Below are 23,673 nucleotides of genomic sequence, written 5' to 3' on the forward strand. Positions count from 1 at the left end.
CTCAATGAGATCTGAGTGTCAGCTTCCGTGCTCTCCTTATACCTCCATCATCACCATCCCTGACTTCTACTATGTCCCAGCACTGGCCTACAGACCCCAATCTATACAGCAATCCTTACCCTGGAGTCCACATCATACCCCCTATGGTGAGTACACTGAGAACAGCTTATTTCATGTACAGTTCAGAGCAGCCAATCACGCGGCTGTGATCACTCTTATTTTATGGGAATCAGATTTCTTTTTAATTGTATTTATGTACTTTGTGCATTATCATTCTACTTTGCTATGTTAAATAAGCTGAAAATGTATCTTGAGCCAAGGAAGAAAGAATCAGAACCCCCAGGACTCCATTAGAGACATTTCCCTTAACTTCCTTTCCTAATGCAAGCGTTGTCACCAGGACAGGAAGTCAGGGAGCATCTCCCAATAGGGATATCATAGACACACGGTTTTACCATTGCAAATTTCCAATCACCTCTTGTGATAACGTTGTCACTGGGGCCGGAAGTGAGAAGAAATTTCCCCAACAAGATCTCAGAAGCCGAGAGGAATTCTGCCATTTTTCTGATCTATTCATAAGAACAGACACCAGAGTTACATATTAACCATTTTGCTGTCTTACGTCTGGGCTACTTTTTGCGATTCGGCACTGTGCAACTTTAACTGACAATTGCATGCAACACCGTACCCAAACGAAATTTACGTCCTTTTTTTCCCACATACATAATTTCTTTTGGTGGTATTTGATCACCTGTGCGATTTTTACTTTTTGCACTATAAACAAAAAAAGAGCGACAATTTTGAAAAAATAATATTTTTAACATTTTTTTATATGAAATTCCCCCCCAAAAAAATGTAAAAATCAAATTTTTTTTATCATTTTAGGCCAATTTGTTTTCTGCTACATATTTTTGGTAAAACAAAATCACAATAAGCGTATTTTGATTGGTTTGCGCAAAAGTTATTGCGTTTACTAACTAAGGGAAAGATTTCTGTCATTTTTGGTGTTTTTTTTTTTAACGAGTAATGGCGGCGATCTGCGATTTTTTTTGCGGGACTGCGACATTGCGGCAGACAGATCGGACCCTTGACTGATATTTTTGACACTTTTGGGGGTACCAGTGACATTACTACAGTAATCAGTGCTAAAAATTTGCACTGTTACTGTAAAAATGACACTGGCAGGGAAGGGGTTAATTTTATTGGAGAGGGAGGGGTTAATGTATGCCTGGTGTGTACTGACATGTGTGGGGGGAGGTGACTGAGTGACACAGGGACAGATCGCATGTTCAGCTATGCTGAACCCTGCAATCTGACCCTGTCTTTCACTTAGGAGATCCGCCCGCTTGTGTTTACACAAGCGGGCGGATCTCCACACTCGATTCCCTGACGATCGGGGAAGAGCGGCGGTGATTACAGCCGCTCCTCCCCTGGCCCGACTCCCGCTGTAACTGAATACAGCGGGAGCGAGCCTCCGGCGGCACACGCGCGCCGCCGATAGAGGGGAATGTCTGGTGACGTAGGTCTACGTCGCCAGATGATAACGAACCACTTTGCCGCAGTACAGTCAACCTGACTGGTCGGCAAGTGGTTAATGAAATCCAGCATGCTGCTGGTTTGATCTTGCTGTGACACGTAAGCACATCAGGGGAGTCCGAGAAAAGGTAGAAGACTTCTTGACTCCTTATCTGCATACTTGTTCTGGGTCAGCAATGGCAGCTTCCATATTTTTATTTATTTTCAGGTACTTATATAGCACCATCAATTTACACAGCACTTTACATATACTTTGTACATTCATATCAGTCCCTGCCCTCAAGGAGCTTACAATCTAAGGCCCCTAACTCACATTCATACATACACATACTAGCGCCAATTTAGACAGGATCCAATAAACCGCCCAGCACGTGTTTAGAGTGTGGGGGGAAACCGGAGTACCCGGAGGAAACCCACGCACTCACAGGGAGAACATGCAAATCCCAGGCAGGTAGTGTTGTGGTTGGGATTTGAATCAGCGGCTCTTTTGTTTCTATGCGAAAGTGCTAACCACTACACCACTGTGCTACCTACAGAGGTTTGCTTTAAAATGGAACTATGGGCCAAAATAATAGTAATAATAAAAAAGAAAATGGCATTAACAAGGCTCTGGAAATTGTTAGACAATAAAAATCACACACACATGTACACATAGACATAGAGGTTAAACTAGATGGACTTGTTTCTTTTTTTCAAACCTTGAAAACTTTGTAATTAAAGAGGAAGTAAACCCTCCTCTGCAAGTTGTATCTATAGGTAAGCCTATGATAAGGCTTACCTATAGGTACTGTAAATATCTCCTAAACATGTACCATTTAGGAGATGGTGCATGCGTCACTGGCGCATGCGCTCTGAGGGAACGGCCGCTGGTGCCGTTCCTTCAGAGACCCGTACCGTGACCGTCGGCTCCCGCGCGCGTGCGCGGGAGTGACGTCACCGCGGCTCCGGCCAATCAGATGGCCGGATGCCACGATCCCAGAAGACGGGCGACTGAACATGTCGCCGTCATAGAGGTAAGCGGGTGGCACGGCGGGGGCTCGTTCTAAGGTAAGTATTTCATAATGAGCTAGTATGCGATGCATACTAGCTCATTATATGTTTCTCTTTCAGGGTGAAAAAAAAAATTGGGTTTACAACCTCTTTAAGCAGTTTTTGTTTTTCTACTTTCCCCTAACATAGTTTTATTACTTGTTGATTCTGCCAGTAGATCTATTATTTTTCCACTTCCTGTCACAGGGTGACAACACTGTTCATTTTGCAGTGAAATCACACAGCACCGTTGTCACCCTGTGGACAGGGTAGTCTTAGATGAACATTTCATTTTAAATTGATGTTTAGTGGGAGACAAAAAATGTAAACCCTACTCCACCTAAACTTTTTAGCCCTCATTTTTTTTAACTTGATGCAGGAGAAATTGATCTAGAAATTACAAACTATAGATTTATCAGATGAACTTCTCTTGTTGGTAAATGTACATTCATTTTGATGTGTTCTAAGGCTCTACTCACACCAATGCGTTTTTTCATGCTTTTTGCAAAAAGGGAAGACATTATTTTTAACATGGGTTCCCATGGAACACATTTGGATCAATACATTTTTCCTGGTGCCTCCATGGCAGCATACTAGTGATAGAGCTCCGCCTCGACTCCACCTTCAGGAACAGTGAATAGCATAAATTAAAAGGTATAGCCCCCCCCATCATTCTCCTTTTTTTCCTCATACCTCTTGAACAGTGAAGATTGCAGCAGTATGTCCCTACCTCTGCCTGTGAAAACGGGCAGCTTCCACCGGGTTCAGCCTCTCCCGTGTGCAGTCCCTGTTCTTGGGCCGCTAAACGCGCTAATAAGACTGGGAACCCCTTCTGTGGATCTTCTGGGGTCTGTGAGTAACGGCGTTTCCTAACGTGGAACAATTATGCCGTCTTTTCTAAAAATATATTTATATGCATATGCGTATATAGATACATCTGTGTTGATAAGTATGTATATGAAAATCATTACATATGAGGTGGAAGTTATGGTGGCAGAAGGATCAGCAGTCTGTCCTGGCTTTTCTGTTTTGTCTACTATGGTGTGTTTGTTTCCTGTACTGGCTCCTCTTTAGGTAGAAATTATCCGCTATTTATTCATTTTTATATGTCTGCTTTTGTTAAGCTGTACCTGGGAGCTTTTGCCTTGTATCCTTTTTCTTTTCTGCCGTGGGTTTCCATGTCGGGGGCCGTGGCGTCCTCGTGTTCCAGTTCGCGCCGGTCGCGCTGTGATGACGCGACGGTCGCGCATGCGCACTGGCTCCCGATGCGGCCATTTTTTCGGTGGGAGCAGCGTTGCGGCGACACGTCGGGTTGCGGCGGCGGCTGCGCATGCGCGGTAACTTCGCGACGGCGGCGCATGCGCGGTAGAGATCCCGGCGGCCATTTTGCCGTGGTCTTAAAAAAAAAAAAAAAAAAAAAGGGGAAAGGTCAACTAAAAATATAGATTAATGATACTTTAAAACATGCAAGAAAAATTTCTACATAGGGTTATATCAGGAAACAGACTGGGGAAGCTAAATTTGACAATGGATTAGAGACAGCATAAATTGGCTGTTCCCTTTAAAGAGGCGGTACCAAAAAAAAAAAAAAAAAAAAGAAGGGGGGGGGAATCCGATTAAAGGCTTTCCTGTATCCTATTGGTACCTCGGTTCAGGTGGAGGTGGAGCTTGAGGTATTTAAGGCAGGAAGTTTAGAGTGGTGGTGTCTTCGGTTTCAGCTAGCCTTGCCCTGCAGACCCCTTTCGTTTGCTCTCACTCGGTAGGTAATTTCAGGCTGTCGTTCTTACCTTTCCTTTATATATATGTATATGTTTATTTGTATACATGTTTTTCTTTTATAATTCTTCCTTTTTCAGCTGATCCTTTTGCCCTTACCATGAGTCATTCCTCACGAAACCAAGATCCACCTGACCGTAATAGGTATGGGACCAACTTTTCGTGAGTATAAAAAAAAAAAAAAAAAAAGAGTGCGCCACTGACATCCATTATTTTTGGTTTGTCACAGTCCAGTACCATCGAAGAGATCTCAAAAATCATCGGGAAGACGGGATGACCACAGTCCTGATCGCAGGTCACATTCCTCAAGATACCCAGAGAGATCAAGATCCAGAAGCCGTTATCGCTCTCCTTCACCACATTATTCTTCAAGAAAAAAGTGCTGGTCTTGTGGCGCGGAACCCCTCCCGAGAAAGCTGGTCTGTAAAGACTGTCTCAGGGATTATGCGGCCAGTTGTGACACGGAGAGCCGCCAAGTAGTTGATCTACTTAAACAAACAATGAAGGACTCAATTGCAGAGTTGGTGTCCACCATCCCAGCTCGTCCTATACCACAGGCTTCTCAGCCACAGGAATCGGATCCGGTGATCGCAGGTCCTTCCGCTATCACTGTTAGCGCAGTTCCAGCCACTAGAGATCCTTCCTCGGAGGAACATTCGGACAAATCTTCAGATGAAGAAGAGCCTTCAGGTTTCAACTTTGCTTTAGTTCAGCCGTTTATTCAGGCGGTTAAGCAGGCCATCGCCTGGGATGAACCAGCGGAACCCCGGCCTAAGTCAAAGTCATATTTCCCTTTCCTCAAGAGGAAACAAGTCGCTTTCCCTTTAATGGGAGAAATAAGGGAAGTGATTGAGAATGAATGGAGTAAGACAGATAAAAAATTCTCCTTCAACAGAGTGAATAAATTTTATCCGTTGCCGGAAGAAGGAATACAAGCCTTATCCTCCATGCCAGTAGTGGATGCAGCGGTGGTGCGTCTAGCGAAGAACATGACCCTTCCAATGGAAGATTCAACTTCATTTAAAGATCCATTGGATAGGCGCATTGATCTTGACCTAAAAAGATGCTATCTGGCCGCAGGGGCAGCTTGTAAGCCCGCTATTGCGCTGACTTCAGTCTCAAGTGCCATTCATTCCTGGACTGACAACGTTGAGACAGCTCTGCGACAGGATGTCCCTAAAGAGGATATTATCAAGTCACTTGAGGAATTGAAGTTAGCGGCAGACTTCGTGGGAGAAGCCGCCATTGACACAATTAGGTGCGCCTCTCGTTCAATGCTCCACTCAGTGATGGCTAAGAGGGCACTATGGTTAAGGCCTTGGACGGCTGACTTGGCATCAAAGCAGAGCTGGTGCAAAATACCTTTTGATGGTAAATCGCTATTTGGTGAAAGATTGGAGAAGGCCATTTCCAGGGTCACTGGAGGAAAGACTGGTATTCTTCCACAAGATAGGAAGGAACGCAGAACAAGGGGTTTCCTCTCAAGGTTCCGCCAGTCAAATTCTAGAGGCTACAGACAGACCCGTCCATTCAGGGACAATAAGAGGCCCTGGAAAGGTACCCAGTCTTCCTTTCTGGCAGCCAGAAAAAATAAAAATCTCACTACCCCACAAGGGGAGACAAAGTCCTTTTGACGCCAGAAAAGAAGTGACCGATACAGTGGGAGCCCGACTTCGCCACTTCTTACCAAATTGGATGACAAAATGCCAGGACCCTTGGGTCCTTTCTACCATCCGTTACGGTCACTTCTGGACATTCCAACAGCAACCACCTCGGGCGACTTACAAAAAGACGACACTACCATCATCCCCACAGAAGGCACAGGCCTTAAAGGATTTTCTAGTTTCACTTCAACTTCAACAAGCGGCGGTACCGGTACCCTATGGGGAACGCTTCACAGGTTTCTATTCAACCCTGTTCCTGGTGGAGAAGAAGACAGGGGGTTGGAGGCCGGTTATAGATTTGAAAGGTCTAAACCGCTATATTCATCTGGAAAGATTCAAGATGGAGTCCTTACAGACAATAATCCAAACAGTACAGCCTATGGATTGGTTGATATCTGTGGATCTGCAAGATGCCTACCTACACATTCCTATACTTCCCGCCTTCCAAAAATATCTAAGGTTCGCAGTAGGTCATGTCCACCTACAATTTCAAGCTCTGCCTTTCGGCCTGTGCACATCCCCAAGAGTCTTCACAAAGGTCTTGATATCGGCCCTTGCCCCCCTAAGGGAGAAAGGGTTAAGGGTATATCATTACCTGGACGATATCCTCCTCCTAGCCGACTGTCCACGGAAATTGATTCTCCACAGGGACATTCTACTACAAACCCTGAAGGATCTAGGGTGGTTAGTAAATCGGCAGAAGAGTCAACTATCTCCAACCCAGGTGATGGTATACTTAGGGGCAAAATTCAACACGGCCAGAGGCACGGTCTCTCTACCCCAAATGAAGGCAACAGCAATAATTCAAAAGACACTTCATGCCATAGGAAGGGACTACATGTCAGCTTCACAATGTATGAGTCTGATCGGCTCAATGTCTTCCTGCATCCCTCTAGTGCCATGGTCACATTGGCACCTGAGGTTCTTTCAGTCGGGATTCCTGTCCCAGTGGCGCACACGTCAACTCTCGCAAACGATCCAGATAACATCGATAATGCGCAGAGGCCTTCATTGGTGGACAGATCCGGAGAATCTCGCCAAACCTCACCATCTGGGTTCTCATTCCTGGACCATGATCACATCGGATGCGAGCAGCCAGGGATGGGGAGCGCATTGCGAAACAATACAGATTCAGGGGAGATGGTCCTTTCCGGTGAAAGACTTGGTTTCCAACATTCTAGAGCTGAGGGCGGCATTCATGGCACTAACCTCACTAGCTCCTCAGGTGAGGGCGCAGAGGGTCCTACTACGCCTAGACAACAGGGCAGCGGTTTCATACATCCAGAAGCAGGGAGGGACCCGCAGCAGGACCCTCCTGAGGGAAGTAGAGCCCATTATGATCTGGGCAGAAAGGAATCTGGTGGCCCTCAGAGCAGCCTATCTACCAGGCAGATTGAACACAGTGGCGGATCATTTATCAAGAGACTTCGAGGACGCCAACGAATGGGCAATACATCCGCACATTTTTCAGCAGATCCTCAGCCTATGGGATCTCCCACAAGTGGATCTATTCGCAACACCAGAGAACTCCAAGCTTCCGAGTTTCTTCTCACGTCTCCCTTACCCGCAAGCGGAGGAAGTGGATGCTCTGTCCTGCCCATGGCGGTTCACGACAGGCTACGCCTTCCCACCACGTCCCCTAATTTACAGGTTCCTACTGAGGTTGACGAGGGAACCAGTACAGATACTGGCAATCCTTCCGTATTGGCCGAAGAGGCCTTGGTTTCCGTTGGCCCTACGCATGAGCGTATGTTCCCCGATCAAGATTCCTCCCTTCCCTCACCTACTATCACAAGGGGGGAGGTTCCATCCAAGACCACAGACTCTGAACCTTCGAATATGGCTGTTGAGAGGAGGCGGTTTGAATCCTTAGGATGCTCCCAGCAAGTCATCAATACTCTCCTCAAAGCCAGAAAGCCAGCAACCAATTCCGTATATGCTAAGATCTGGAATAGGTTTGTGTCCTACGCGGAAACAGAAGAATTTGATCCCATCACGCCTTCTGTTTCAAACGTATTGGCCTTCCTTCAGTCTGGCCTAGACAGGGGTCTCGGCTTGAGTACACTTAAAGTTCAGGTGTCAGCGATTTCAGCGGCAACCAGCATCAGATGGGCAGATAATCCGCTGGTAATCACCTTTCTCAGAGGAGTTCTTAAGATTCGTCCTCCAAGTAGAAGTCCCTTTCCTCAGTGGGACCTTCCTCTGATTCTGGAGATGCTGTCCAAACACCCTTTTGTGCCGGTGGAACAAATTTCGCTATGGAACCTGACTTTGAAGACAGTTTTTCTAGTGGCGATCACGTCCGGCAAAAGAATTTCAGACTTGCACTCCCTGGGAATAGGGGAGGAGCATATATCGTTTTTCCCTGACAGGGTGGAGCTACGGCCTCTTCGAGGTTTCACTCCGAAAGTGACTACGCCAGACAACTTAAGTGAACCTTGGGCATTACCAGTCTTCTCAGATTCGTGTCAGGAACTAGATGTTCCCAAGATACTTAAAGCCTATCTGGAAATAACAGCAGCCTTCAGGAATTCGGAAAAGCTTTTCGTGATTCCTTGGGGTAAAAACAGAGGAAAGGAAGCCTCAAAAAGGACCTTGGCATCCTGGGTAGTCAAGACCATTCAAAAAGCCTATACTGCACAAAACATGGATGTTCCTTCCAGAGTGAACGCACACTCAACAAGAGCAGTGTCAACTTCATGGGCAACGAGAGCAAACGTCTCATTGGAGACAATATGCAGGGCGGCGTCTTGGTCGTCACAGCACACGTTTCTCAGACACTATAGAGTTGATCCAGGGGCCCTAACGACGGTTGAATTTGGAAGACGAGTTGTTCAAGCAGCAATGTCTTTGTCTAATTAAACTTTATTTTTTGATTAAGCATTATCCCACCCGTGTAAGCTAGTTATTTATCACTAGTATGCTGCCATGGAGGCACCAGGAAAACGGAAAATTGTATCATACTTACCGTAATTTTCCTTTCCTGGTGCCTATCCATGGCAGCATACGATCCCTCCCTCGGTTTTCCTATTTACGGAGAATGATGGGGGGGGCTATACCTTTTAATTTATGCTATTCACTGTTCCTGAAGGTGGAGTCGAGGCGGAGCTCTATCACTAGTATGCTGCCATGGATAGGCACCAGGAAAGGAAAATTACGGTAAGTATGATACAATTTTCCGTTTTTGTGTGCTATTGGAAAGGATCAGGGACTTTTTAAAATGCAAATTGGTGCTTTTTTTTTTTTTTTTTTTTTGGTTCAATAGACTCCAATGGAGAAGCTGCAAAAAAGCATGTAGTGCAATTTTGCTTTGATTTGCATTTTATGTTTTTTAATCTGCCCAACAACAAATTTGCCAAAAACATAAGCATAAAAAATGCAAAATTCAAACCGGGGTAAAATCACAGTAAAAAAAAAAAAAAAAAAAGCACAGCAAAAAGAACTGCAGAAATGCTGAAAAGCAAACTGCAAAAGTGTGAATTGAGCCTAATCTGCTGCTGGATGCACAGATTTCTTTTTTTTTCTAAATGCAGCGAGTCTGAACCTAAATACAGCGAATACCTTAACGCATTATACCTACCTACCTATAAAATAATTACAGGTATTTATTTGCATTTATATGTCTTATAAACAAATTTAAATGCATAAAATTGGTAAAAAATAATACACATTAAATAATTGTTATTCATTAACCACTTGCCGACCGCCGCACGACTATTTACGTCGGCAGTCAGCCCCTCACAGGCAAAGCGACGTAGGGCTACGTCGCTAGCCTGTGAGGCTCTAGGGAGCGAGCACGCGCCGCCGGAGGCGCGCTTCCGCTCCCGCGCAGTCACGGACTCTCCCGCGCGTGTGGGCACTCGCGATCGTACGTTACACCAAGAGAAAGGCAGGCGGCTAATGTAAACAAAGCCGCCTGTCATTCTCCCCTGTGTAAGAATGGAGATCACACGGTTCTGCTATGTAGGACCGTTGATCACTGTTCTTACACATCAAGCCACAGCCAATCACAGTTAGAAACACGCCCCTAGGACACACTTAACCCCTCCCTCTCAAAAAAAAGTTAACCCCTTCACTGCCAGTGTCATTTTTACAGTAACAGTGCATATGTATAGCACTGATTACTGTAGTAATGTCACTGGTAACCCCAAAAGTGTCAAAAATGTCAGTCAAGGGTCTGATCTGTCCGCCCCAATGTCGCAGTCCCGCAAAAAAAATTGCAGATCGCCGCCATCACGCGTTAAAAAACAAACAACAAAAATGACAAAAATCTTTCCCTTTGTTAGTAAACGCAATAACTTTTGCGCAAACCAATCAAAATACGCTTTTTGCGATTTTTTTTACCAAACATATGGTAAAAAAAAAATTGGCCTAAAATGTTAAAAAATTTTGATTTTTATATTTTTTTTGGGGAATTTCATATAAAAAAATGTGAAAAATATTGTTATTTTTGCAAAATTTACGCTCTTTTTTTGTTTATAGCGCATGATCAAAAAATTGCACAGGTGATCAAATACCACCAAAAGAAAGCTCTGTTTGTGGGAAAAAAAGGACGTTAAATTCGTTTAGGTACAGCGTCGCACGACCACGCAGTGCCGAATCGCAAAATAGGCCCTGGTCAGGAAGGGGGTAAAATCTTCCGGGGCTTAAGTGGTTAAAGTTAATAATAATAATATTAATAATAATAGCACTGATAATAATAAATGAAAATTAAAAAAAAATGTTCATCAATAAATGTTATAATAATAATAGTGATGATAAGTATATTAGTAACAAAATAATTGAATAAATGTTAATCAATAAAATGAATAACAATAATAATAATGATGAATACAAATCAAACACATGTTTTTTCAATAAAATTACTAATATAATGATGATAATATTAATGAAACATGAAAATCAAATAAAAACTAGAAATCGAATAGAAAGATCATATTGAAAAGAAAACAACAAATAAACATCCCTATTTATGTTTTTTCAAAGGTTTCTCAACAGCCAACCATAATCCAGCAGCTTTCGTCAGACTTTATCCCTCCGCTCTCGTATCCAATCAGACAAGGCCATGCCAAAGAAGGTGAGACATTCCATGTGATCTCATGGTTAGCATAATTTAGAATAAAACTTTGTTTACCAGGTTTATGTAATCAAAGCAGCATTAGCCTTGAGTGACCAATCAGATTAAAGCAGCACGGAAACATGACAGCTAGAGAAAGAAATGTGAAGATGATTGGTTGCTGTCAATGTGCCTGAAGATACAGGAGGGATGCATGCAACCACAATCCAACTGCCCTCTGGCTCAGCTGACTTCCATAAAGGCAAATGCTCAGCATGGCTAACCATTCCTGTTTATCCCTATGGATACATATTACAATGTTATTATACAACCGTTACCTTTGGATCTGCCAACAACTACTGTATATACAGTGAGGGGAAAAAAGTATTTGATCCCCTGCTGATTTTGTATGTTTGCCCACTGACAAAGAAATGACCAGTCTATAATTTTAATAGTAGGTTTATCTAACAGTGAGAGACAGAATAAGAACAAACATATCCAGAACAACACATTTCAAAAAAGTTATAAATTGATTTGCATTTTAATTAGTGAAATAAGTATTTGACCCCATCGCATAACATGACTTAGTACTTGGTACTTGGTGGCAAAACCCTTGTTGGCAATCACAGACATCAGACGTTTCTTGTAGTTGGCCACCAGGTTTGCACACATCTCAGGAGGGATTTTGTCCCACTCCTCTTTGCAGATCCTCTCCAAGTCATTAAGGTTTTGAGGCTGACGTTTGGTAACTAGGCTGAGGTTTGGTAACTCGAACCTTCAGCTCCCTCCACATATTTTCTATGGGATTAAGGTCTGGAGACTGGCTAGGCCAGTCCAGGATTTAATGTGCTTCTTCTTGAGGCACTCCTTTGTTGCGTTGGCCATGTGTTTTGGGTCATTGTCATGCCGGAATACCCATCCACTACCCATTTTCAATGCCCTGGCTGAGAAAAGGAGGTTCTCACTCAAGATTTGACGGTACATGACCCCGTCCATCATCCCTTTAATGCAAGGAAGTTGTCCTGTCCCCTTAGCAGAAAAACACCCCTGGAGCATAATGTTTTCACCACCATGTTGGCGGTGGGGGTGGTGTTCTTTGGGTCATAGGCAGCATTAGTTCTCCTCCAAACACAGCGAGTTGAGTTGATGCCAAAGAGCTTGATTTTGGTCTCATTTGACCACAACACTTTCACCCAGCTCTCCTCTGAATCATTCAGATGTTCATTAGAAAAATTCAGAAGGGTCTGTACATGTGCTTTCTTGAGCACGGGGACCTTGCGGGCGCTGCAGGATTTCAGTCCAATTACCAAATGTTACCAATTGTTTTCTTGGTGACTTTGGTCCCAGCTGAATAGAGATCATTGACAAGATTCTCCCATGAAGTTCTCAAGCTGTTTCCTCACCGTTCTCATGATTATTGAAACTCCATCAAGTGAGATCTTGCATGGAGCCCCAGACCGAGGGAGATTGACAGTTATTTTGTGTTTTTTCCATTTGCGAATAATCGCACCAGCTGTTGTCACCCTCTCACCAAACTGTTGGCTATGGTCTTCTAGCCCATTCCAGCCTTGTGTATGTCTACAATCTTGTCCCTGACATCCTTGGACAGCTCTTTGGTCTTGACCATGATGGAGAGATTGGAATCTGATTGATTGATTGCTTCTGTGGACAGGTGTCTTTTATACAGGTAACAAGCTGAGATTAGGAGCACTCCCTTTAAGAGAGTGCTCCTAGTCTCAGCTTGTTACCTGCATAGAAGACACATGGAAGCCAGAAATCTTGCTGATTGATAGGGGATCAAATACCTATTTTCACTCATTAAAATGCAAATAAATGTATACCTTTTTTAAAATGCATTTTTCTGGATTTTGTTGTTGTTTTTATGTCTCTCACTGTTAAAATAAACCTACCATTAAAATTATAGACTGATCATTTCTTTGTCAGTGGGCAAACGTACACAATCAGCAGGGGATCAAATACTTTTTCCCCTCACTGTAGTGTAGGGTCTTACCTAACTGAAATAGTAATTGATTGCATATTAATTGGATAGTTTAGGTAGGTCCTCATATTACAAAGTTTTGGTAGATCTACTATAGTTGATTGTACATGGATTGTACAGTTAGATTGGAATGTGTATGGTAATCTTTAAACTGGCCATACACTACACACTCTAATTTAATCTCTGTACAATCTCCTTTAAATTTAGCAAAACTATGTAATATGAGGACATGTTGCATAGTTTTGGTATGTCAACTTGCGCTGCCCCTACACAATGCACAATAATACATCACCCCTTCACCATAACCTGTCACATCATTTACATAAATCCAAAGATTGCATAATAATTGATTACGTTATGTGTGATTGCTCCCTAAAACCAAATATGTCTTCTATTTCCAGATTTGATGGATCTGATGATGATACAGAACGCCCAGATGTATCAAGTTATAATGAACAATATGACAATGTCGGCTATGTCCAGCTTTGGATATGGGGCAGCACAGCCTCCCCCAGTGGTAGGTGGCTAAGCTGCACCTGTGATGTTCAGAATGCCAAAGCAAACCAGCCAATCAGATTTCATCTTTCATCAGTTTATAAACCATAAGATTATTGTTGAATACTGCTGGTTAGTGCATTATGTACATTGGACAAAACAACCAACAATCCAGTCTATGGGTTTGTTTTGAATCCTTTTAAAGAGAAACTTTTCATTTTCAGTAATTACGGACCTTGATATACACTACAGTATATTCCAATGTTTACATGAAACTTATTTTATTTTTAGATTTTAAATGATTCTTTATGCTTGTTGTTCCATGATTGTATTTACTGTACAGATTGCTGTATATCAGACACTGCAATTAGAATCCTCGCTGGACAACTGCTGAGAAAAAAAAACAGTTAGAGAACAGGCTCTATGAAGTGTGTATTGTTGGAGTGAAATGATAGATTTTGATAAAAGAAGCTGTAAATTACAGTACCTATACAGAGCTACTAAAGCAGGGGTCAGCAACTTTTTCCCACTTAAGGGCCGGATTCAATGTATGTCATCGCATAGAGGGCCGCATTCACCTGCTAGTAAATGAAGATAACATTACACAGCCCTCGCACCTCTGGACCCCTTTACATTACACAGCCCCCGTACCTCTGGACCCCTTTACATTACACAGAACCCGTACTTCTGGACCCCTTTACATTACACAGCCCCTGCACCTCTGGACCCCTTTACATTACACAGCCCCCGTACCTCTGGACCCCTTTACATTACACAGCCCCCGTACCTCTGGACTCCTTTACATTACACAGAACCCGTACTTCTGGACCCCTTTACATTACACAGCCCCCGCACCTCTGGACCCCTTTACATTACACAGCCCCCGTACCTCACGGCCCCTTTACATTACACAGCCCCCGTACCTCTGGACACCTTTACATTACACAGCCCCCGTACCTCTGGACCCCTTTACATTACACAGCCCGTACCTCTGGACCCCTTTACATTACAAAGCCCCACACCCCTGGACCCCTTTATATTACATAGCCCCCACACCTCTGGACCCCTTGACATTACACAGCCCCCACAGCTCTTGACCCCTTGACATTACACAGCCCCCCTCCTGGATATTACACAGCCCCCTTGCTAATAATAATAATTTATAAAGTGTCTGTGCTTTATTAATAAAATGCCTCATTATACCTTATTCCCGAGCTCCGTTCGGCGCTCACGTGACCAGCAGGCTTTCTCCTCCTCTTCTCCTTCCCTCCCTGTTGACTTTGGCGGGGGACTCTCAGCCCCTCCTGCTCTAGCTGTCAGATCAGGAGAGGGGAGAGCCGGCCGGTCACGTGAGCGTGAAGAGATGCTCTGAAATCTGGTATATAGCGGCATTTTATTAATAAAGCACACACACTGGGACACTTGTCATTAGCAAGATGGGCCGGATATTTAGCGATGGGGGGGGGCGGTTGCATCCTACGGGTCGAAGGTTGCTGACCCCTGTACTAAATATATAGAGAGAGACATAAGGTCTTCTGAAAGAATCTAACTAACACGAGAATATTCTGTAGAAACATCCTCATGTATATTGTATGACTGCACTGGCAGAGTGTGTGCATTTACATTCTGTGATAACTCTCTTGGCGGCGTTCTTATCTCCATAGATGGATCAAAGTTCAGCCGGTTAAACAGGGCCTGGCTGAATTTGCCAAACCCACTCCATAGAAGTCAATCTAAAGATCGGCTTCTCTTGAGTGGGAATGTTGGAAAATGTTCACTTGATCGGCGCATGCAGCCAATTGGCTGCAGCACTGATCTGTGCATTCTGACAGCAGAAAAATGCCTACTGTCAGAAAACAATAGCTCTGTGTGGAGAATTCCTTCAACCGCCTCAAATGTGTGCATGGTGGAATCGGTTTGTTTTTGTTTTTTTGATTAGCTGGCTGGCTAATAGAGAAAAAAAAAAACATCCATCTATGGCTAGCTTAAGATTGGTTGGCCAGATCAGGTGTCAGTCGGCTTATGTCTTCAGGTGACTTAAAGCCCAGGTCCAGGCCACAGCCTTGTTTTGGACAGAGCATGGAAGGGTAAGAACTGGAGCATGGTAAAGCAGGAAGCACGATCTGTATGGGTAACACCCAGGTCCATGTATAGTCAGTATAACCTTTTTATAGTTTGGTTTGGCGCCATCATGTCTTTTCTTTTGTTTTCAGCCCAGCGTGGTACCAGTACAAGTGGAGGAAGAGGAAGAGCCGATGGTTTATCATCACCATTATGAAGCATTTCCAACAAATTATATGACATACCCAGCTTACCCTCCTGCAGCCCCAATGCCAGTGCCCCAGCGTGAGCCAACCATCAGGCATCTCAATATGGACATGGAACCGTCTTCACCGATGCGTAACACAGACCTGTAAGTCATGACTGGGTATCTGTGTTTATGTATATACAACATGCAGGCATTGTATACACCAGGGTTTCCCAATTAATTTTTCCCACGGAACCCTTTGACATGGTATAGCAAAATTTGGAACCCCAACCAAAAAATGTGTGCCGTAGAGTAGCGCGGCGCAAACTTTTCAATGAGCAGAGTGTAATGTTCTCTTTTGCTGACAAATTCTTTTTATATCTGGCTTAATTGTTGACAATTGTATTTGCATGTCTGCAGTTGCGTCAAGTCGATTTCCCTCCTTCACCCCCTGTCTCCATCCCTCCTTCACCCCCTGTCTCCATCCCTCCTTCACCCCCTATCTCCATCCCTCCATCCCCCCCTGTCTCCATCCCTCCTTCACCCCCTGTCTCCATCCCTCCATCACCCCCTGTCTCCATCCCTCCTTCACCCCCTGTCTCCATCCCTCCATCACCCCCTGTCTCCATCCCTCCTTCACCCCCTGTCTCCATCCCTCCTTCAGCCCCTGTCTCCATCCCTCCATCACCCCCTGTCTCCATCCCTCCTTCACCCCCTGTCTCCATCCCTCCTTCAGCCCCTGTCTCCATCCCTTCATCACCCCCTGTCTCCATCCCTCCTTCACCCCCTATCTCCATCCCTCCATCACCCTGTCTCCATCACTCCTTCACCCCCTGTCTCCATCCCTCCATCACCCCCTGTCTCCATCCCTCCTTCACCCCCTGTCTCCATCCCTCCTTCACCCCCTGTCTCCATCCCTCCTTCAGCCCCTGTCTCCATCCCTCCATCACCCCCTGTCTCCATCCCTCCTTCACCCCCTATCTCCATCCCTCCATCACCCAGTCTCCATCACTCCTTCACCCCCTGTCTCCATCCCTCCATCACCCCCTGTCTCCATCCCTTCATCCCTCCATTGAACTATCCATTCAACGACTTCACCCTCCATCATTTTCATCTTTCCATAACACCATCCTTTTATCTCTTAATCCATCCGTCCCTCACTTCATTTCTCTGCCCCTTGCTCCATCATACATCAAATCATACTTGCCGCATTCCTACCTTCATGTCTGTCCTCCTCACTCTAAGGAGTGAGTCCTTCTCAGCTGTATCGGCAAAGCGTCGCCGAGAACGAGTGTCTTTGATTTAAAATGGCGCCAGGCTGCAACCATTACGTAACTGCGCATGCGCCCACCTGGTCAAGCTTGTACAAGCTTTCCCGAGCCCATCAGGCGTCGGAACAGCGCGTGCACCGTCATGATGTCGGCCCCGCAACCATCTTCTTTACGTGTACCGCTGCCCGTAACAGACATTTACGGGCAGCTCGAAAATGGGCTGAAATTTATGGGCTGCCCGTAAATTAACGGGCGGTTGGCATCACTGCGCGGAACCCCAATTTTGTTCTTCCGGAACACCAAATGGGAAACGCTGGTATACACCATGCTGGTCTTTCCTGAACAATCATGGTGATCAGGGTTTCACAGTGAGTACACAGAGTCCACCAGCAGATCAACAACCCATACAGAATGAAGATAATGGGAAAAGTGCAAAAAAATTTAAAATAAATAAAAACAATATATATGGGCAAAAGAAAAATGTAAAGTGAACTTGTGCTTTCCCCAGCAGCCTACCCTTCAATGGTCCAGAAATGAGCAGTTTCTCAACCATTTTTCAGTCAAGGCACCCTTTAAAATTATGGAAAGTCTCAAGGCACCCCATTCTAAAATGTAAAAAAATATTTTAATAGCTTTACACAATGCAGCAACTTCCACACGTAGAACACCTAACCTTAGAGGTGATTTATTCTTCCAAAGCAAATACACTTTTGAAAACTGGTACTGACTAGTATTCCAATGTTTCTCTTTTCCCTCAGTTTCTCTCTGTCAGTCAGCTAATGTCACCCCAGTGCTGAGGGAGAGGGTTCATTATGAAAACCCGTGGCTTTGTGTAACTAAGGGCTGGTTCACACTTATGCGAGTGCGGGAAGGCTGCGAATTCGCAGCCTGATCCCGCATCGCACACGCACCCCCGGCAGTTCACACTGCCATATGCGATACGCTGGGGGTGTCAATGTAATCTCAACGACACCCCCAGTTTGATCGCATATCGCAGTGCGATCGTGCAGTTCGCACAGGATCGGATCGCACAAGTGTGAACCGCTGTGCGATCCGATCCTGATGCGGCTAGAAAAAAGGGTCCCTGTGCGTGTTTGGTGCGGCTGCGGTGCGAATTTAGCCATACAAACTGTATGGCTAGACTCGCACCGCACAGCCGATCGCATGTAATGTCGGAGCAGTGCGCTCCGACATTACATGCGAACCCCGCACACGCACAAGTGTGAACCGGGGCTAAAAGACAGGCTTGTTTTTATTATTTTGATGTGCCACATCCTGTCACTTGTGCAATCGTGTTATTTCAAGGCATAAGTGCCCAATAAAATTTATTTTTTATATTATCACACAATCATCTTGTGGGTGGCCTTAGTTGATTGCTTTTTAGGTGCAAGACGCTTGCCTTTCACCTCATCTTCTTTTTTACTATATATGCTTCTGATCAACGGTCACCAATCTATCGACTCTATAATTGTCCATACAATAGTAATCCAATTTTTGGTAATCAATTAGGGCCAGTATGGGAACTCACCCCCAGTTTTTCCAGGATTGATCCACTTGCTGGCTTGTATACAATTTTTGATCAAATTTTAGGCATTTTGCCAAGGCACCCCTGAAGAAATCTCAAGGCACCCCAGGGTGCCTGGGCAGTGGGCACCCTGGTTGAAAAAGGCTGGTCTAGGGTATTGTGGTGGACTTAGTGACTTACTCCTCTCCCTCCCATGATGCAATGCTGGGTTTCTGTACAACCATGGCCAGGTCTAGTATTCTACTTGGGGGCAAGGAGAGAGTCTCTGGCCCTGTGTAAGCTCTGACTAGATCAGAACAATGAAATAGTAATGGGAAGGTAAGAATAAACAGCTGGTAGAGGGCAACAGTTACATAAAAAGTTGCGTTGCCCTGCCAGAGCAAAGCGACTCTGACCCCTATGTCACTACAAGACTCAGTAGTTATGCAGGGCTGGTTGGAAGAGCCACAGTAAGTGGTGAAGAATGCGGGAATAAAACAATTCTGGAAGTGTGGAATACTAAACACTATGAGGAGCCTGGAAGAAAGAAGTGTTCAGACTCACTGCTCAGGTAAGTATGCATAGTCTTGCACAGAGCCCAACTTTGAATTTTTCATGGGAAATGAAAGAAGCCCAGAATAATTTTGTATTATGCTAGGTTGACTAATTTAATTTGCACAGTAACTTTAGCTGATTAGGGGGCCCATGTAACACAATGGTAAACATCGGGGGGGGGTGAATAATCAGAATGAGGGAGACCCTTAGAACCATTTGGGCTTAAATGTAGAGGGACCAGATATTAGTAAGGATGCCTAAGTGCTTCTGAACCATGGAATGTAAGGTGTGGGTGAAAACACTGAGTGTCAGATGGAGAGAATCAGGTGGTTGGTAGACTGAGCAGCTGTGCTTATAGGTTCAATATCCAGACGTTTGTGGGTGTCAGCTTGGCCAGAGCCCAGAGCAGAGATGTATAGTAACTAAGTAGAACTACTTCACTACTGTACTTAAGTACGGAAAGGCGGTATCTGTACTTTCCTAGAGTAGAATTTTTTCTCCAACTTCCACTTTTACTTCACTACATTTTTTCGATGATTTCAATACTTCTACTCCGATATTTTTTTTTTGTGCTGCATAGTTACTCGTTACAATTATAAAAATTACCACTGCCAGAACAGTAGATGGCAGGTTTCATGAAGCTCAAAACATGTGTATTATCAGCGCATACAAAAATCAATGCTACTGTATGTATAAATAAAAGCTGCCTTTGAAATAATAAAAAACAATATGATGTTCAAACTTTTGACTTCTTTCTTTAATAACTAGATAACACAGTACTTGTACTTTTACTTTCAGTACTTGAGTAGCAATTTTTTTTTCAAAACTACTGGTACTTTTACTTTCAGTACTTGAGTAGCACAATTTTTAACAAAACTACTTGCAATACTTAAGTACAAAAAATGTTGAATACTTTAGTACTTCTACTCAAGTCACTTTTTGATCAAGCACTTCCACTTCTACTCAAGTCACTTTTTGATCGAGCACTTGTACTTTTACTCAAGTATGGGTTTCGAGTACTTTATACAACTCTGGCCCAGAGGAATATAAGATGAAGTTCCTTTGCTCCCACTGTAGTTTCTACGTATTAAGAGGGAACTTTAAAATGCGTGTAACAAAGATGTCACCAAACATGACTGGTAACTGGTCTTTGTCTTATCCCACAGACGGCCTGTACCCCCACCTCCTCCTCTGAGTGCCACGGGAACTGTTGGTGCTGATGTTCCTCCAGCTACAGGTACGTTTGTTCATTTTTGATACATTGGGATACATCCCATCATTACGATCTCTTGAACATTAACTCTTCTCTGTAGGATTCAGGTTTTCATGTAAGCCTATATAATCCCAGTTCTGTTGTTGTTGTCCATAAAAGTTGGTAGGTGGGTAGATTGAGCCTGGCATGATATGATGGAGCATAGTTAAGAGATCTGACTCTGCCTGCTTCTCTGAGCCATCCAGAGAGTTTGGACAGGTGCATTGCTGCAAAAGGTACAGCACTTGCTCCATAGAGATGGTAAGTATATCAACTATGGCCCAAATCACACCTGTGTGCAGCCTGCATTCCACTGACCGGAAATGACATTGTACGCTCTGCCTCGTTAGACGCGTTTCGCCCTCCCCCTGGACGAACTGTTCACATTGAAATTGGAGGACATTTATTTTCAATATAGTGTTGCACTATAGGTTTGGGCATGGTTTGCACTGAGCACTTTTATTTTACATTGATAATTTCTTTATTGATTTATTTATTCATTATTTAATAATTAATATTTATTTAAGGATATATGGCCCATTGAGCAGCGCTGACCCACATATACTTACATTTAAAGGCACACGCACCGTATTTGTCAACAGCAGCTTTCACTCAGTAGTATTTGTACTAGCACTTATATACCCATAAGCGCGAGGATCTCCCTTTGTTTTTACTGATTATCAGTGTATATGTGTGCTGTCACTGCATAGCTTATTATGGGCTATCCTTTCTTCTCACACTGACAGCACTGAGGAACGGAAATGTCCATAACTGGCATTTGTTTACATGTGAGGAGCGGTGATTGGACACAGCTGATCACACGGTAAAGGGACTCTGTGATTGGCCCTTTATAACGATCTGTGATCAGTTGTGCCTGAAGGACCCAACGATCGCAGAGCATGATTAATGCCCGCCCCGAGGACACACATGGGGAGGGGTTCTGGAAGGACATTAATAGACACCTCCTCAGAAGTGGACAACCGTGCTGTAGCTGTCTTTCGGCTATAGCACAGTCAGCATGTGGTTATACAACTGAATATAAGACAAAAGAAATCCAACATACGACGAATACACAATTAATGTGTCATAAATCAGTAGCCAGGGGAGGGCTGGCAGCCTTAGGCCTGGGGGGCAAGTCCAGTCAAGTGGCCAATTGAACCATGGAATCAGCTCACCATCCATACCCACCTGGTTTTGGACTGACAGCTGTATACAGTGTCTGGCCCCTACATTAATCCAGCCCTGAGTGCGGCCTTTTTACTAGTTTTTACCACTTTTCAGAGTGGCCCGGGGGGCAATTGCCACCCTGCCCCCCTTGCCAGTCCTCCCCTGTCAGTAGCGCAGTCCAAAATACAGAATGCTAAATGTAGATTCGTAATGAATTAGTCCATCTGTATAAAACAGTCTGAGTAGCTTGAATTAGGAGAGACAGTGGTATCCCGGTGTATATTAGAAGGATATACACACACTCACACTCCACCACCACCGATATGTGTCCCCAATCCCATTGAAATAGTCACTCACCAAAAGAAATTGCCCTCCACTCATGGAAAAGGCAAAATCACGTTAGACGATTGGTCCTGATCGCCTAGATCCTCGGTGTACGTTCCTTCTTAATCCTCCTCATCCACAAGATAATGCGGTGCGAATACTGTATATGTAAAAAGGAATACACCTCCACTGGTGTAATAATGTTTTTGTATAATATAATTGAACACTACAATATTATTTTAAGGATATACATCTGAATAGCTGAAGCTCAGATTGCACACACAGCTACATTTCAGATTTTCAGCTGGAGAGAGACAACTTACGAGCAATGTGTTATAACCTGAAATCTTCCTTTAAACAGATGAGTGAGCTGGAAGAATGCTTGTATTACATTAAAAGTAATATTTTACAATGACCTCTTGTCTTTTCAGAGTACTATGACCTGACAGAAGCCAGGAAGTGACCAAGCCTCAGCCGGCCTTCATCATGCCTGTCAAGGCATTAAGTAAATCTAGCACAAAGTTTTAGACCTGTGAGAGAAGCCTCTGATGGAAGCTGCCATGCCTTGTTAGATTTTGAGTTTGAGGGCCGTGAAGGGCAAGCAGAGGTCACCTCTCAGGGCAAAGGATGGTAACTTCTAGCTGAGGTTTCTCTCAGTATTTTTCCTTTGTGACAGAGCAAAGCAATGAAATTCTACGTTATTTAATCTTATCATTGGAAGCTTGTAAATAGAATAGTTGTTTAAGACTCTCCATACACATTACAATGGGACCATACAATCTATGTACAATCCACCTTTAATCTACCAAAACTATGTAATAGGAGGACCTATCTGGACTATCTAATCAATATGTACGCAATCAGGTAGATCATTGCACCATATACTTAATGATAGATCTAAAGGAGATTGTACAGTCGGATTGAATGGCAAGCCTTGAATAATTTTTAATACGATTTACTGATATTTATAATTGGACATAATTTCCTTTTATCTGTGTAAATGTACAATAAAGACTGTAAAATATATTCTTTAAAATGTTGTGAAGTGTATTTGTTTGCAGTGTTTCTGCTAGGTTGTCTTTAAGTGTATAAAAAAGTATTTTATTCTGTTTAACATTCACTAGAGTCTATTAACCTCACTGAGAATACAGCCTATCCATTCACTAGAGACCAGTGACATCACTGAGAATACAGCCTATCCATTCACAAGAGACCAGTGACATCACTGAGAATACAGCCTATCCATTCACTAGAGTCTATTAACCTCACTGAGAATACAGCCTATCCATTCACTAAAGACCAGTGAAATCACTGAGAATACAGCCTATCCTATCACTAGAGACCGGTGACATCACTGAGAATACAGCCTATCCTATCACTAGAGACCGGTGACATCACTGAGAATACAGCCTATCCTATCACTAGAGACCGGTGACATCACTAAGATTACAGCCTATCGATTCATTAGAGACCAGTGACATCACTGAGAATACAGCCTATCCATTCACAAGAGACCGGTGACATCACTGAGAATACAGCCTAACCATTCACTAGAGACAAGTGACATCACTGAGAATACAGCCTATCCATTCACTAGAGACCGGTGACATCACTGAGAATACAGCGTATCCATTCACTAGAGACCAGTGACATCACTGAGAATACAGCCTATCCATTCACTAGAGACCGGTGACATCACTGAGAATACAGCCTATCCATTGATTAGAGACCAGTGACATCACTGAGAATACAGCCCATCAATTTACTAGAGACCAGTGACATCACTGAGATTACAGC

At 43.9% G+C, this 23,673-nt stretch overlaps 1 protein-coding gene across 2 annotated transcripts; it reads left to right on the plus strand.

Annotated features, from left to right (window-relative positions):
• LOC309567548 (proline-rich protein 29-like) lies at positions 1-22,740 on the plus strand. 2 transcript variants are annotated; one of them, XM_082272931.1, is made up of 6 exons: positions 1-146; positions 10,992-11,082; positions 13,462-13,577; positions 15,769-15,968; positions 20,300-20,370; positions 22,308-22,740. In XM_082272931.1, the coding sequence occupies exons 1-6, from the start codon at positions 72-74 to the stop codon at positions 22,337-22,339; spliced, it is 585 nt and encodes a 194-aa protein (XP_082129057.1). In that variant the 5' UTR covers positions 1-71; the 3' UTR covers positions 22,340-22,740. The 2 variants fall into 2 exon arrangements, with proteins under 2 accessions (XP_082129057.1, XP_082129058.1); XM_082272932.1 differs by lacking the exon at positions 20,300-20,370 and having other exon boundaries at positions 22,308-22,351.
• The last annotated feature ends 933 nt before the right edge of the window (positions 22,741-23,673 follow it).

This window comes from Pelophylax lessonae, assembly GCF_965119305.1.
Source record: "Pelophylax lessonae genome assembly, chromosome: 11".
NCBI classification, from domain to species: Eukaryota; Metazoa; Chordata; class Amphibia; order Anura; family Ranidae; genus Pelophylax; species Pelophylax lessonae.